General features: G+C 38.3%; 1 protein-coding gene across 6 annotated transcripts in view; it reads right to left on the bottom strand.

The window, feature by feature from the left end:
• The window catches only part of GRM8 (glutamate metabotropic receptor 8), a 732,634-nt gene that overhangs the window by 126,072 nt on the left and 590,182 nt on the right, over positions 1-16,380 (bottom strand). For all 6 annotated transcript variants that reach the window (XM_032401638.1, XM_032401636.1, XM_032401639.1 and 3 more), the window contains one exon: positions 4,043-4,179. In XM_032401638.1, coding sequence (XP_032257529.1) covers positions 4,043-4,179 — 137 coding nt within the window. The remainder of the gene's footprint in view (positions 1-4,042; positions 4,180-16,380) is intronic.

The following is a 16,380-nucleotide window of genomic DNA, read 5'->3' as shown; positions in this document are numbered from 1 at the left end:
TTTGGAACAATAAGGAAATAAAACACCTCATAATTTTCCAGGAAAAAAAAAAACCTACTCGTTATAAAAATTCTTTCACTCCACTAAAGGTACATGCAGGGCAAATTTGTCACACTCATACATGCTTATTTGTACACTCTCTGTGTACAAAATTGTCTGATGGTTGAGTTCAGCCAGAAAAACCGGCTTTTCGAAAATACACAGAATTCAGACCGATAACTGGCTGATAAATGCTTACCGCTGAGAGTGTAAAATCTATTGTAAAATCTGGTTTAATAGATTAAGGAGAGATGGAATACATGGAGGAGAGTATCCTCCCCTGTCCCGCAACACAGCTGTCTTCAGCAGTCAGGCCAGATTAGGAACCTCTCTCTGGGCTGCCGCCAAGACAGGGCGCACGCCCCTTGCTCAGTGCACCTGTGCTAGCATTGTTGGTTTGAGTGCTGGTCTATCCTTCCAGTCTGTGAGCACCCTGAGAACCACTCACTCAGTCTTGTCTCAAAATTTAGCACTGAGTATGTGCACAGAATGAATTTATCCAATCCATTCGAAAAATAACTGCCTAGCTGATAATACCTAGCCATATGCTACCATATAAAAAAGAAAGTTTGTATTTGTCTTACATAAAGGTTGCTTTTTTTTTAATTAATTTTTTTATTGTTATGTTAATCCCCATACATTACATCATTAGTTTTGGATATAGTGTTCCATGATTCATTGTTTGTGCATAACACCCAGTGCTCCATGCAGAACGTGCCCTCCTCAATACCCATCACCAGGCTAACCCATCCTCCCACCCCCCTCCCCTCCAGAACCCCCAGTTTGTTTTTCAGAGTCCATCATCTCATAAAGGTTGCTTTTTAAGTGTAGACAGATTTTTCTGAAGTATTCAGGCCAATATTAAAGACAGGCAGAAAGAGTGGATGATGGAGACTAATGGTCAGCATTTTAATGAAGAGATTCTCTCAGAACTTTCTAAAGAAAATCCAAGTGCCTCTCTAATAAGTAGTGCTCTACTCACCACATGGATTATCAGCTCTCCCACTGGCCACATAGAATCACGAGATACTGGATTAGTAATAGGTAATGTCTATGGATTTCATGTGTTCCAAGTCCTGGACTAAATGTTTATTGTATTGTTTCATCTAATTCTTATTACAACCATATAAGATGGGTGCTGCTAATATTTCCATTTTACAGATGATAAAACTGAATGAAGCAAAGCATTTGTTCTGTGCCTTGACTACTATCTAAGCAGAACTTTAATATTTATTAAATATTTATTTATTCTTCCAAGCATCCTGTACTCCTTCATACAGATGACCTTCAACCAGGTCACTGATCCAAGGAGAAACAATTTGTCCCGCTAGGCTCCAGAAGCCAACTCTTGACTTACAGTCTCTCCCCCCAGTCTAATTCACTTACTTTTCTCCTGAGAGATACATTCTCTCTGTTTCAGTAAAGGCTGGCACTACTATCTAGTTACAAATGGTCATAATCATGCATGAGAAATAATTCTTACAAATTGCTTTGATATATTTTATGAACAATAACACAATAATAAACAGAAAACTTTCATGCACCGTTAAATGTACATAAAAGAGCAGCTTGAGATTCAACATGAAGTTTTAGAATAAATATATCATGCACGTAGACAGATGTGTGTGTATGTACTTGTATGTATAAATATTTTAGGTATCTTAATATTATATATTAGTGCACATATTTTTAAAGATTTTTTTTTTTTTGACAGAGAGAAACACAGCAAGAGAGGGAACACAAGCAGGGGGAGTGGGAGAGGGAGAAGCAGGCCTCCCACAGAGCAGGGAGCCCGATGCGGGGCTCGATCCCAGGACCCTGGGATCATGACCTGAGCCGAAGGCAGACGCTTAACGACTGAGCCCCCAGGCGCCCCAGTGCACATATTTTTAAACCATTGAATTTTGTTAGGTATATCCTTAATCATAAGAATATAATAGGCAATTTGGCATTTATAAACATCAGATAAAAAGTAGCTTCCCTCTTTTAACCCTTACAAATTTTCTTTGTCATGTTTAATTATGTTATTCCACATAGGTCCACTTTCAAAGGGCTTTTGCCACAAAGCTCTTGATTTTCAGATTGGCATTAACAACCTGTAGAGTTATCAAAACAATGCTTCGATGAATGTCAGTTTGGGTTGCAGAACAATAGATAAGATTTCCTGAGGCTGCTACATGTAGTAAACTGTAGATCTGTGGTCTTACAAAGCACAACAATAGTTGGAAATATTAGCTGTCTTGGCACATTATTGAATGCAGAAGTGTGATAATTATCAGGAAGTCATTTCAAAGACAGATCATAAATATTCCAATTTTATTATTTCTCATCATCTGCTTCCTTGTTGAAAACTTTGGTGGTTGATGCTGCATAAGCATACCACTATATTGGGAGATACAGAAAGTGAAAAAGGTATTAAAAATACCAAACCGATGTCTTTTAAGTGGGTTCAAACACAAGAAAGCACAGGTACAAGTGCTATACACACACAGACAAGAATGATCTCCACCCTCCTGTATGTCGTAAGCCTTTTTTACCTTCTAGCTAGGATAAGGTATGGCTAGGAAATGAACTTAATTATTTATTTAGGAAATAAACTCAATTCTCACAGTGTTGTGATGCACAGCGTTGTGACGGCTTTGAGAATCAAGAAGAGGAGATACTTTCATTGTAGGAGAGAATGAAATAGACATTAGAATCATAGGACAGTAAATGGATATGTTTCTAGTTTATTTGAAGCATTTAAAAGCACCTTCCTGCCTACAGAGGAAACATGCTGTTGCAACGAGCAACTCCTCGGCCCCTCAGTTCCTGTAAATAGTCCTATTTTACAATTTATCGAAGACGTGCGCAATGAATGAACTCCAATCCTTAGCTGAGACTACAGGGCACGCTCTTTATTTCTCTATGCTGGACGAAGCCAGTGTGCACTGATACCACACCATGGGCTGTTGAAAGGTGCAATCATTCCTTATCTAGTGATAAGCTGATGCTGCTCCAACCACCCCTACACCTTCCCCATATAGCCATTGACAGTCCTGCTCCCTTTCTGGGCCTCCCTTAACCCTCAGGTTCAGGATCAACTTCCTGCTCCAGAGCCCCTTATAATTGGAGCCAGTACCACATAGCTCTCTGCAATGTCCCCACAGACCCTTTCTCTAGAAGAGCCCCTCGAGAGGGCTGCCACCAGCCAGGCACATTTGATGAAGCTCTTCTACCCCACAGCCATCCTACATGCCAGACCCTGTAGGAGGAGGCTGAGCCCTCCATGTTGGTGACACCAAGGCAGGCAAATGCCCACCTTTGGCACCACCCCCAGGCCCTGGGACCCCACTCAGGCTAGGCTTTCCAAGTTTTCCTCACATGGCCATTTACTTCTAGGAATGGCAAGATCTGTGGGTCTTGGGCCTTGATGACAACCCGGGTAGACAGGGACAGCAGTTAGCCCTAAAGCTGTTAAATGATCTGAACATCACTTTTGGGTACATTAACTTTCTCTAGTGTTGCGATTCAAAGAGGTAATGTAAATACAGATCATGATTCACTTCCATCAATTAGATGTAGGCATAAGGTCTCAATTTATGAGATGGCAAAGGTGAAATACACTTATTTTTAAGCCTAAATTTAATCATTCGTGGCACACTGCCATTCCTCCCCCACAACACACACACACGCACACACACACACGCACACACACACACACACACAGTGTACCAACACTTAAACAAGTGAGACTTTCAGAAAAGGGCCAAACTTCCCTAAATACAATGCAGTCACTTAAAAGGAAATGAGGTCTTTCATTAAATCCCTCCAGATATCAGATTTCTCTATAGACATTTGAGATTTTCCATAACATTTTAAAGTTGAAGAAAGGATAAAATCATACATTTTTTAAAAACATAATTACAAGACAATTCTAACAAAACTTGTATTATAAACTTAAAAATAAAGCATTTCTCCTTGAGAACTACATACATTAATGTAAAATTATATTGATACTTACTTTTAGGTGAAGCTGATTGGTCCAGTGCCCAATGATTTTGTATTCTGCACTTTTGTTGGTTATTTGATACTGAAAGATATCATAACGTCCAGGAGCATCTCCGTTTTCATTAAAAGTGACAGGTGTCCCAGCACTACCTATAAATGTTTAGAAAACAATGTTAATAAAGCTTTAGTAAGAGAGCTACTGAGCTTATTTTTCTCTAAGAAAGAATGGTAGATAAAAACATATTGTGTGTAGTAAGAGTTATGAAGATTGCAATCTATACAAGGTCATTCTTGATAGCATAATATCTTCTACACGAAAAGAAGCCCAGACATACATATAGGAAGAAGACATGCTTTATTATGCACATTAGAAAGTATATGGTGAGTATCCAAGTTAGGCAATGTACATAACAGTTAAATAAATAGAAGGTGATAGGCTGAATATTCCATCCTGGCTACAGAGAGTGACAGTCACTAGCGACGAGTGTAAATGTCTTGAAGTATAACACCTCCTGCAGAATATGTATGAACTACAAACAGCAACTCAAAATCCAGCAGGAGACCGTCCTAGCCACATTCCCTCGGGTTTGGCTTTATTTGGACTTGAACTCCACTCTAAAGCAGTTCCCTCTTCAATTTCTCTTCTCAGCCCCTGCTTCTGCTACCTCTGCCCACGAGTATATCAATGTGGACCACTGTTGGGACCCTCCCAATGGGCAAGACAGCAATCACTGGGAAGTCCCAACTCTGCTCAGGTCATAAAATTTCCCCTAGTTCACTGGGGCAGGGCAGCAAGATGCAAGAAATGCCAGAAATGCAGTATTTTCTAAACTTCCATTTCTCTAAGAAGCTTTCAGCTTTTCTCTTTTCTCTTCATAGCTTCTGCTCACTTTTACTTGCCCTCTTATTAACTGTTGCAGAATCACAGGTTTTAAGAGTAGAAAGGGATCACTACCCCAATGTTTACTTGTTGCATGGAGCCTCACTATCTGAAGAGCCTTCCTGTTCTCTAACAGCCCTCAGCTTCTCCCTTCCCCCGCTTCATCTTGTTGGATGACTCTGTGCTATCTCGACAAATTCACCTGACATCAATCCCTTTTCTTCGTGTCTATCTTTTCTCTGCAGGCCCCCTCCCCTGAATTTCTTGTCGCAGCATATTGGATTTAATTTCCATACTGTGCTAGAAAGTGTCTCCTCCTTGCTATCTCTTTTCCTATTGTACTCTCCCCAAATATATACTACAGATAGTTATATATGTCCATTTTATAATTTTATTTTATAATGAGTTCTTTATTCTACTTGCAGAGTTTTTAACCAATACCAATAATCACACAATTCTAAAGCATTTAATTTATCAAACAAAATGGATGACTTAAGACAATAACTTGCAAATAAATAGGATCACAATCACATAGTAGCAATAAGGGTGCTTTCCAAGTATTTAATGCAGAGATGTCTAATTTCCTCTGTTCTCTGGAATCTTTCTAAGATTTGGACATAGTGTGAAGTCTCTAATGAGACCATAGATACCTGGCATCTGCAAAGACTACTAAGGCCACAAAAGACAGCACAGCAGGAAGGAAAGAGCACTGTCTGAGAGTCAAGACCCACATGGCCATGCTAACTTCACTTCCCATTTATTTCCACAACTTGTGTATGTCTCTTTGTATTCACTTGTCATGTAGGGACTTAACAATGAATATAGACATGTTTTGAAGTCCTAGAAGAGTCATATGCATTTAAGTCATTATTATTAATCCATATGGAAAATGACTTTATACATAAATCAAGAAAGAAATGAGGAATTGGGGAATCAAATAAGAGGACTCCAATCAACTGGTACTATGTGAGCTACTCTGTAAACGCTCAAGTGGAAACCCATTTGCCATACCTGACCAAAACCGAACTCCTAGTTACCTCGAGCAGGTTAACCTTTAAATGCTAGTTTCCTCATCTGAAAAATGGAGATAATATATTTTTTTTAAGATTTTATTTATTTATTTGACAGAGAGAGACACAGCGAGAGAGGGAACCCAAGCAGGGGGAATGGGAGAGGGAGAAGCAGGCCTCCCGCTGAGCAGGGAGCCCGATGCGGGGCTCGATCCCAGGACGCTGGGATCATGACCTGAGCTGAAGGCAGACGCTTAACGACTGAGCCACCCAGGCGCCCCTAAAAAATGGAGATAATAATGACACTTTTCTCATAGGGTTTTTATAAGAATTAAATGAACAAATAGCTATCAAGTGCACAGAACAATGCATGGGGTAGTTAGATATTATTATGGTGATTATTATTCACCCCATAAGTATTTCCAGTACACACCAATGCAGAGTAATAGATAGGGTGTTGAAAATTCTTTAAGTGATATCTAGACAAGGGATTATGGAAATTCAAATGGGAAAGATTCCTGGATAGAAAAAAAATACATATCCACTATGAATTTCATATTAACATCATCAACAATTCCCAACATTTATATACCACTTGAAAACTTATGATGTGATCTTCTTCATGAATAAAGGAATATTTAATTTCTCTAACTAAAATCTCCAATGTTACATCCCTTACTGAATGATCTCTTATCTCCTACAAGAGCAGTCTCAATCTTTTTTACCACGATGATACCTAAGTTGGAAGAATGCCACTCACGTAACACATTCTCGTTAATGTGCTCTGAGTTACATAGAATTCCTAGTGTTCCAGGTATTTTTACATCTCTGTTCTCCAACTTGAGAAAGTTTATTGGAAAGCAAGCGAGCAAGAGATGTATTATCACAAAAATAATAATTCTTCAACTGAAATACTTCAAATATCATTATTGACAGTAATTTACACTACACTTGACATTGTCTTAAGAGGCAGTATACTCAAGTGGCTAGGAGTGTGGGTTCTGGAGCCAGATCACTGAGTGCAAACCCCAGCGCTGTCACTTATTAGATGTATGACCTTGGGTCAGTTACTTAACTTCCCTATACTTCACGTGTCTCATTTTTAAAATGGGCTAATAGTAGTTCCTACCTAGGATGGATATGTGAAGATTAAATGAATTAAAATATGTAAAACGTTTAGTACACAGTAAGCATTATATAAGTATTAACTATTATTTCCTTTATTGTTTTATGGCAATGCTGTGTTTGAATTCCAATGTCTGTATGAAAATATAAGAACTTCTCAGTGAGCATCTATGGCTTTCCTCAAGTCGCCCTCACTAATCTTCCTTCTCCTCTTTCAACACAATGCCACCTATACCTAAAATCCAGTTCTTTAAATTCGTCATGCTCTTTCTTACCATCCTGTCTTTGCACCTGTTCTTACCCATAAATTCACTTCTGCCTTCCTCCTAACCCTTCTTCTCTATGTAATTCCTTCTAAGATGTGACTCAAAGGTCGCACCTAAAGAAACTTGATCTTCTAAACCCAGAGCAGGAGCCCAAGCCCCTCTTTGCACCCTACCCTACTCTATCATAGCACTCTCTACACTCCACACACTTTTATTATTCATCCCCATACCGGGTCAAAACATTTATTCAACAGATATTGATTGAGAGCCTATTATGTGCTCAACACTGGGTGGACCCTTTGCTTTCCTCACAAAGGAGGTCTCCTTAATAAAGGCAGAGTGTATCTCTAATCTTTGTAGGCACTGAACCAAAGACAGTGCTCCATACTGAGGGAACAATCAATAAATTGCAGTAAAGCATAAATCAGGCACTCATTAATGATCCCAAGTAAATCCATACTCACTGTCTTCAGAACATTATGAACTGCATTTATGTCACCTCTCATCTTTTTTATTCACAAATGAAGGGACCTTCAGAATCCCTTTCACACTGTTATCAGTGTGATGTTAGAAACCACTCTTGCAACTTACTTTACTAATCTGATTTCTGCTCTTGGGATAGGCTTGCAGTTGAATTACTTCAACCCTTTCACAGGAAGAATGACTCCATTACACATTGGCTCATCTCAAATGATTGCCCTGGTTCTGTGGTCTATGTAACTAAGAACAGCCTTGAATAGCCACGAGAGGCCATGCTGTTTACTGATTTCTACAAGTAGAAATTTAAAATATCCTTTGTATGAATCTGGCCACCACTGAAAAATGTAACTGAGTGGCATTTTGTCCAGAAAAAAATTTTAAATGATAAATGTCTCAAAATATCCATCACTTTATTATGATTTACTCACAACACAGGTTAAGAAATATATATATGTATATATACATGTATATATATATGCATAGATAGATAGATAGATCTCCCCTAGACTTTATCTCCTAGACTTATTTATTTTAGAAATTTTGAAGTACTTTAATTTTTTTAAAAAACTTTTTAATTGATGTGCACTAGTGGAGAAATGGAAACAAACAATGTGGGGCTCTGATGTAACTTACACTCGTCAGGTACTGCTCTCAGAGTCTATATAACTCCTTGAATATTTTCTCTTCAATAAGAAATCCATTGGAAAAACTGTATTTTTATTCCTAAGTATATCAAGCACTTCAACATGTTTTGTAGGAAAAAATGATACATCCAATGAAGATTTTATTTGCAAATGTTTGGCTCTGTCGAACATTGTTCTGGGGAAGAGTATGGGCTTGGGATTCAGGGACTGAATTTGATTTCTGGCTCTGCCAATTACCTGCGTGATCTGGGCAAGTCACCCTCATTAATCTGTTTTCTCAACTGTCAGGCGTGCATAAGAACCACAACCTCCCTGGGCTATTCTGAGGGTCACAAGAGATGATGTATATAAAGCACTTAATGCGTGGCTGGCACACGATAGGGGTGCAATAAAAGGAAAACCATCATCGTCATCATTCGTTCCTTTGCCTACACTTAATGCTCCTGTGATCTTATTTCCACAATGCAAAAAGCAATGCAAGAATAATTCACTCGCCTTTATGAGCAAATATTATAAATATATTTATAAGTGTAAGCCACTCAGTTTATCGTCATGTTTATTACTTTCCTTCTTCCCTCTTGCTACAAAACTTTATCCGTTTTCTTTCTCATAACGACCCGCACTACTGGGTAAGCAGGAAAAAAATGAGAAAGCTAAAAATGAAATCAGTTGGTATAGCAATCTTAGGCACCCTTAAAAGAATGAATATATTGGACTTAAGTCATTGACCAAAATGTCACAGGAAATAGCAATTTTCAACAGAATTTCAATTATTCATGCTCACCTTTTCCTTATCCAATTTATTTTATCAAGTATTTATTACAATCAATAAACGGAACTATATCTTTGAATTAGACTCATATTATAGTTTGATTATTTAGGAATCAGATTACTCTTACATATATCAGTCAGCCTTTGTTCATGGAAGACTTGAGCATCTGACTCTGAATGCTTCTCCATCCCTAGTCCTATTATGCTTGGTGGCTTCACCATCCACCTGGATGATTCAACATCCTGGCCTCTGCATTGGCCGACTTCTTCACTTCCCATTATCAACCCTCTCAGGCATCTCACCACTCACTACCATGAGCATACTCGAAAAGCAGTCCTTTCCAGGAACTATATCATCTCCCAAATTTTACTCTCTGGAGACCACCTTCTGCCTCCACTGCAACAATTTCTATGATCCCCTAAATTTATTGATTCATTTATCACCCCCAGTTGGTCATTATACTTCATCCCCATGATAGTTCCTCTTCCTTCCTGTTCTTGCTTGGGTTCTATGATCTCCCTCCAACCAATTTTTTTTTAAGATTTTATTTATTTATTTGACAGAGAGAGACACAGCGAGAGAGGGAACACAAGCAGGGGGAGTAGAAGAGGGAGAAGCAGGCTTCCTGCAGAACAGGGAGCCCAATGCGGGGCTCGATCCCAGGACGCTGGGATCATGGCCTGAGCTGAAGGCAGACGCTTAACTGACTGAGTCACCCAGGGGCCCCTTCCCTCCAACCAATTTTATTCCTCTGCCAAATCACAATCATGCTTGAACTCAACTGTATATTTTCTTTGCCTATATTCAAGCAGCTGAATATTGTTTGAGATAATCCTAAAACTTTAATGTCTGGCAGGGCCGGGACTACCCTGAGGCGGGTGAGGTGCCCCGGGCAGGACTATGAGAGTGGGTGCCCCCCTAAGTTCCGTACACTAGGCACCTCCCTTGCTTCATCTAGTGCCAACCTGCTGGCTGGTCTTACTTTCAATTCATGACCTCAGATATCAAGTGTGTGGTCAACACTGGCTCTGGAATCCTTCCACACTTTCCCAACGGGTCCACCTCCCCACTCTGGATGACTGACTGTGTCAGGCCTCACATACCCAATACCTGCCTCCCCCATCACTTCAGCTTGTCTCATCGTTTCTCACTGAGAAAAAGCAGCAGGCACACAGAAACTCCCTCATCACTCCACCACAAACCCTAACAACTCCCTGCATGTACTCTCATATTAATCTCCTCCCTCCTGCTAAGGCACACATGCACACATCCCTCAGGTCACAGGCATACTCCTCCCCTGGTGCAAGGACCCCAGGCACTCACTCACTCTCCATGCATGCTCAGGTTCACAGTTCTCTTTTCCTCCTTGGACATCAACAAACTGTCCATATTATTCCCTTCAGTTGACAAATGAGTTCTAATAGTTCTCATCTTAAAAAAAAAAATAAGGCAAGCGAACAAATCCTATTACTGACCCTATTGCCTCATTTATCCACTCTCCTTAATAGTAAAACAGAACTTTTTAAGTGAGCTGTCCTCACTCTATTATTTCCTGCTACCTCTTCATACCGTTTTAATTTGAAATTTAACCTCATACCTCCACTGATGAGTCTCAAATTTATACATCTAGCCCTGAGTGCAGACTTGTCCAACTACCTGTGTCTCCATTTGGTTGTTGGATAATCATCTTAAACTTAATGCATCTAGACACAACATTTGATTCTTCATTTCCAAATATGTTCCTCACAGTCTTTCCCCTCTTAGTAGTCAGCTAGCAACTGTCCATCCATTCAATAAAGTCAAAACTAAGTTAAAACCCCATATCTAATTGTAAAATGGAAAGAATGAATGTAAGTTATGGACTTTAATAACAATGTATCATTATTGGTTTATTAATTATAACAAATGTACTAAACTAATACAAAATGTTAATAATTGGAGAAATGGTGTATTGAAATATGAGAACCATCTGTACTCTCCGCCCAGTGTTTCCGGAACTCTAAAGCTGTTCTAAAGTTTAAAGATTTATTTATTTATCTTAGAGAGAGAGAAAGAGCACGAGTGGAGGACAAGAGGGAGAGGGAGAGAGAACCTCAAGCAGACTCCACGCTAAGCATGGAGCCCAACGCCAGACTTGATCTCACGATCCTGAGATCAGGACCTGAGCCCAAAACCAAGAGTCGGACACTTAACTGACTGCACCACCCAGGTGCCCCTAAAGCTGTTCTTTAAAGAAGTTTAAAAAGAAGTAAAAGAAAAATGATGCAATTATTTTTAGCAATACATTTTGTGTAACCCAATATATGCAAAGTAGTATGACATCAAAATGTAACCAATATAAAGAATATTAATGAGGTATTTTACATTTTTTTCTATTCTAAATCTTCAAAACCCTGTTTATAACTTATACCTATGGATCATTCCAATTCAGACTAGTATTTCAAGTGCTCAGTAGCGATCCATATCAAACGGCACAGGTCTAAAAGACAAACTATTTCAGCAGGTTGGAGAAATCCACTGCTGAATCCTTCTGATCTCCATTTCAATTCCAACTGGACTGAACTCTTCTGACCTCCGCTTCAACTAAACTGAACCCCCTTCACTAGTTTCTCCCCTAAAAAGGTGTGGATCCACCAAAGTCAGACTGTTGGCTGATCATCCAAATCCATTCTCTCTTTTTCTTGGACAGATAGCTTGGCTACATTTCCAATCTTCCCCATAGTTAGGGGTGGCCAAATGATTAGCACCAGTCAATGGAACGTGAACACAAGTGATACTTCTGGCCCCTCATTAAAAGCCTCTTGAGTGGTTGTCCATGATCATTTTGTCCTCTGATTGGCTAGAATGGAAATACCATGCTGGGTAACTGGGGAAGCTACATGTTAAAGATGGCAGAGCTTGCATCAGCCTGGATTCCTGTGTGTGTTTGGAGGAGGTCTGTGCTAGTAACTGGTTCACCCATCCATTCATCTGGTACTATTACCTGAGTAAAAAACAAATTTCTATTCTTTTTGAGCCATTATAGCTTGTGAGTCTACTTCTTATAGCAGACAATTATAATAACACCATTTCTAGAAAAGTGGGTTATCAATCGTTATTAAATGAATAACTAAAATTATGTTAAATGTGAAAAATAAATGCTTCATTTCATATCACTGTATAAAGCTTTAAGAATAATACAGAGTTTTACAACTGAATATGAAAGCTATTGGCATGGATCAGTAACTGCTTTCAGATTCTCCTTTAGAGTTGATATTGATTATTGCTATCCACATGTGTAATATATAAAGGTGGAATCCAGAATGTGTAACCATACTACAGAATTTCACTGTAACCATACTCCAGAATTTCACTCATTTACCTTGATTAAAGTACTCACTCAATTGGATGTTTTCATAAAAACTAAATGTAAAAGTATCAAAAATATGTGCCTATTTTTACATTTTTTTGTGTTGAAAATGATTTTCTTTAGCTAATTGTTTTGGTGTATGAAATAAATAGGACAAAAAGTGTAGTTGAATGGCATTTCTAATTCTCTCAGCCAAACCCTCCTTCTTGATTTTTCCATTAAGAAATTCAACTGACAGTAGTACTTTCTCTTGTAGAAATGTCTTTATGATCCTTGCATTAAAGGTGCTTTAAGACTGCAAAGTGTCATTATCATTAATGAACACTATTTCAGAAATAAAAATACTACCTATAATTGCTTTGATAGTATTCAAATAAGCTGATTGAACTTTCAAAATAAGAAAAGATCTATCATTTAGTGATACTCATCTCAGGGAAGCAGATGAATTAGGAAGTTTAAATAAAATCTCTTATAAGAAAAGTGACCAGAGAGACTACTAAAATATCAAATGTTTGATTAAAGGAAAAAAAAATGGAAAAGATCATGTAATAATTAGGCAAGATTAATACATCTTAAGAGGAATTTGGAAACAAACCTAAGTGTTTTGCAATACTCTGAATTCAGTATATTTTCATTCACTAGCAGAAAACCTTTCTTTATCTTGAGCAACTTAAGCCTTTTATTGTTTCTTTTGGGGAATATTTAATCAATATCATATATATATGTATATATATATATATATATATATATACACACACATAACTTCCATTATGCTATTAATTAATCATTATCTCTCTAACAGTAATGAATACATTTATGAAAGAGAAGTATGTGAGTACATATATTCCTGCCTGTTCAAATTTGCGGCACTAGGAGGAGGTCTCTGACTGTCTAGTCCAATGTGTTGATGGAAAAGAAAGACGCTTTGCCATCTAGATTTAAAATTGTCAATTTATTAATTTTTATAAGAATGCTTACTAAGAGGGGGGTCTGGGTGGCTCAATCAGTTAAGAATCTGACTCTTGATTTTGGCTCAGGTCATGATCTCAGGGTCCTGAGATCTAGCCCCGCATCAGGCTCAGTGCTGGGTGTGGAGCTTGCTTAAGATTCTCTCTCTCCCTCTCCCACATGTTTGCTTTCTCTCTCTCTCTCTCTCTCAAAAAAAAAAAAAAAAAGAATGGTTACTATTTAAAAATTTTGTTTTTAACATTTGCACTTTTTAGAGATTTATTTATTTGAGAGTGTGGGTAGGGAGGGGCAGAGGGAGAGGGAGAGAGAATCTTCAAGCATGCTGAATGTGGAGTCTGCCTTGTGGCTCGATCTCACAAACCTGAGATCATGACCTGAGTCAAAACCAAGAGTCAGACACTTAACCGACTGAGCCACCAGATGCCCCTAAAGTTTCATAATAAGACTGATACTGGTATGGCAAGTCTGCACTCCCTATTCTTTCTTCTCAGAAGTCTTCTGACTTCTCCCTTCTGTATACAATTTAGAACCATCTTAAGTTCCACGAACAATCCTGTTTAGATTATTGGAAACTATATGGAATCTAGAAATCAGTGGGGAATATGTAATATCTTTATAACATCTTCCTATCCATGAGCATGAGTTGTGCCTCAGTCATTTAGGTCTGCCTCTGTAAGTTTTAATATAGCCTTAGAATTTCCTTTTCATAGCACTTAACCATTTTTTATAGATTTACTCCTGGGTAATTAATATTCTCTGATACTACTGTAAATGGTGTCTTAAATTATATTATCTACTACTCTGCTGCCAGTATATAGAATGCAGTTGATTTTTTTTCTCTATTAGTCTCATATCTACTCCAGGGGTAATTCTGTCCCCTAGGGGATATTTGGCAATGTCTGGAGACATTTTTGGTTGTTGCAGTTGGAGAAGAAGGACTACTGGTGACGGGTGGAAGAAGCCGGCGGGGCTGCTAAACATCCTACAATTCACAGGACAGCCACCTATGATAAAAAATCATCCATTTCCAAGTGTTCAAAATAGTTTTAAGGTTGAAAAACCCTCAAAAAATTCTGTTTTTATACTTAAGGATTTATGCCTAAATTTTTAAAAAATTGCTATGTAAAGAATCATGTTATCTACAAATAGTTATAATTTCACTTTCCCCTTAACAATTCTTACACTTCCAATCTTCCCCACCTTTTCCTTATTGCACTATCTGGTATCCACAATACAATTTTGACATGACGTGGTAATAGTGGATATCCTTGTACTTCTCCTAAGTTTTAAAGAATATTGCTCACATTCCTCATTTAGGATTATATTTGATCTAGGCATTTTATAGGTGCTTCTTACCACTTTAGAAAAGCTCGTTACATTCTAAATGTACTAGTATTTTTTATCATGAATACATTTTTAATGTTAGCAATGTCTTTTGTGTGTCTTTTGAGATAATCTTTTTTTTTCTTTTAATTTGTTACTGTAATGAACTACATCTATACATTTTCAATATTATGTCATGGAAGCTTGGCAAAGATCTAACTTGATTTCAATTTTTTTCTTTTGCACTGTTGAATTCAATCAGCTAATATTTTGTTTAGTCTTTACATTCATACTCATGAGTGAGGTGGATCTGTAATTTTTCTTTCTTAGCATTTCCTTTTTGGTTTGATTTCAGGGTTATATTGGTTGCAGAGAATACCTTGGGATAATATTCCCTCTTTTTCCATTCTCTGCAAGAGTTTGTATAAAATTGTAATAAAATCTTCCTTGAATGTTTTGTAGAACTCACCTGGAATCATCCCAGACACCCTCAAGAGAATGAATGAATTGTGGTATGTGGAGTGTTCACACAGTGGGATATTATACTGCAAGTCAAATGAATGAACTACAGAGACAGCCATAAATATGAATGGATTGTAGCAAAATAATATTGAGTGGAAAAAGTAAGTACCATTTCACAAAGGTATAAATGATTAAAATTTTTAAAATTTTGTGTTTTGGGGGAATAAACATGCAAGGCAAATCTGTTTTATAATTTTATTTTTTTTAAGATTTTATTTATTTATTTGACAGAGAGAGAGACAGTGAGAGAGGCAACACAAGCAGGGGAGTGGGTGAGGGAGAAGCAGGCTTCCCGCGGAGCAGGGAGCCGGATGCCGGGCTTGATCCCAGGACCCTGGAATCATGACCTGAGCCAAAGGCAGATGCTTAACGACTGAGCCACCCAGGCGCCCCCCAAATCTGTTTTTAAAAAATAGAAATACTGATTGTTCAGGAAGGGCAGGGTGATAGGTTAGTGATGGGAATATAGCTTTTTCCTAAAATCCTAGCTTTTGGGCTAGCTTTTGGGAGAAGGGGAGTATTTTCATAGGTGCTTATTACATTCTTTGAAATAACCAAATAACTAACCAACTAAATAAATGAAAGTGGACCTTGCATAGATCAGTAATGAGCCCGTGTCATGATTCAAGGAGCCAAGAGGAAGAAATAGAAAATAGAAAATAGAAATAGAAAAAGAGAGACAAAGAAAGAAGGGAGAGAGGGAGGAAGATAGGAAGTAAGGGAGCAGAAGGAAGGACAGGTAGAAACAATGAATAAAAGAATGAAAAAAAAAAGGGGGGGAAGATTCACATTCAAAAATATCTTTAAAGGAAGGGTCTATTGAAAGTGCTTTGGGGCACCTGGGTGGCTCAGTCGTTAAGCGTCTGCCTTCGGCTCAGGTCATGATCCCAGGGTCCTGGGATTGAACCCCGCATCGGGCTCCCTGCTCGGCGGGAAGCCTGCTTCTCCCTCTCCCACTCCCCCTGCTTGTGTTCCGTCTCTCACTGTGTCTCTCTCTGTCAAATAAATAAA

This window comes from Phoca vitulina, unplaced genomic scaffold (assembly GCF_004348235.1).
Source record: "Phoca vitulina isolate PV1807 unplaced genomic scaffold, GSC_HSeal_1.0 scaffold4, whole genome shotgun sequence".
NCBI classification, from domain to species: Eukaryota; Metazoa; Chordata; class Mammalia; order Carnivora; family Phocidae; genus Phoca; species Phoca vitulina.
The sequence above is the reverse complement of the archived record's forward strand: the minus strand, read 5'-3'. Positions and strand labels throughout refer to the sequence as shown.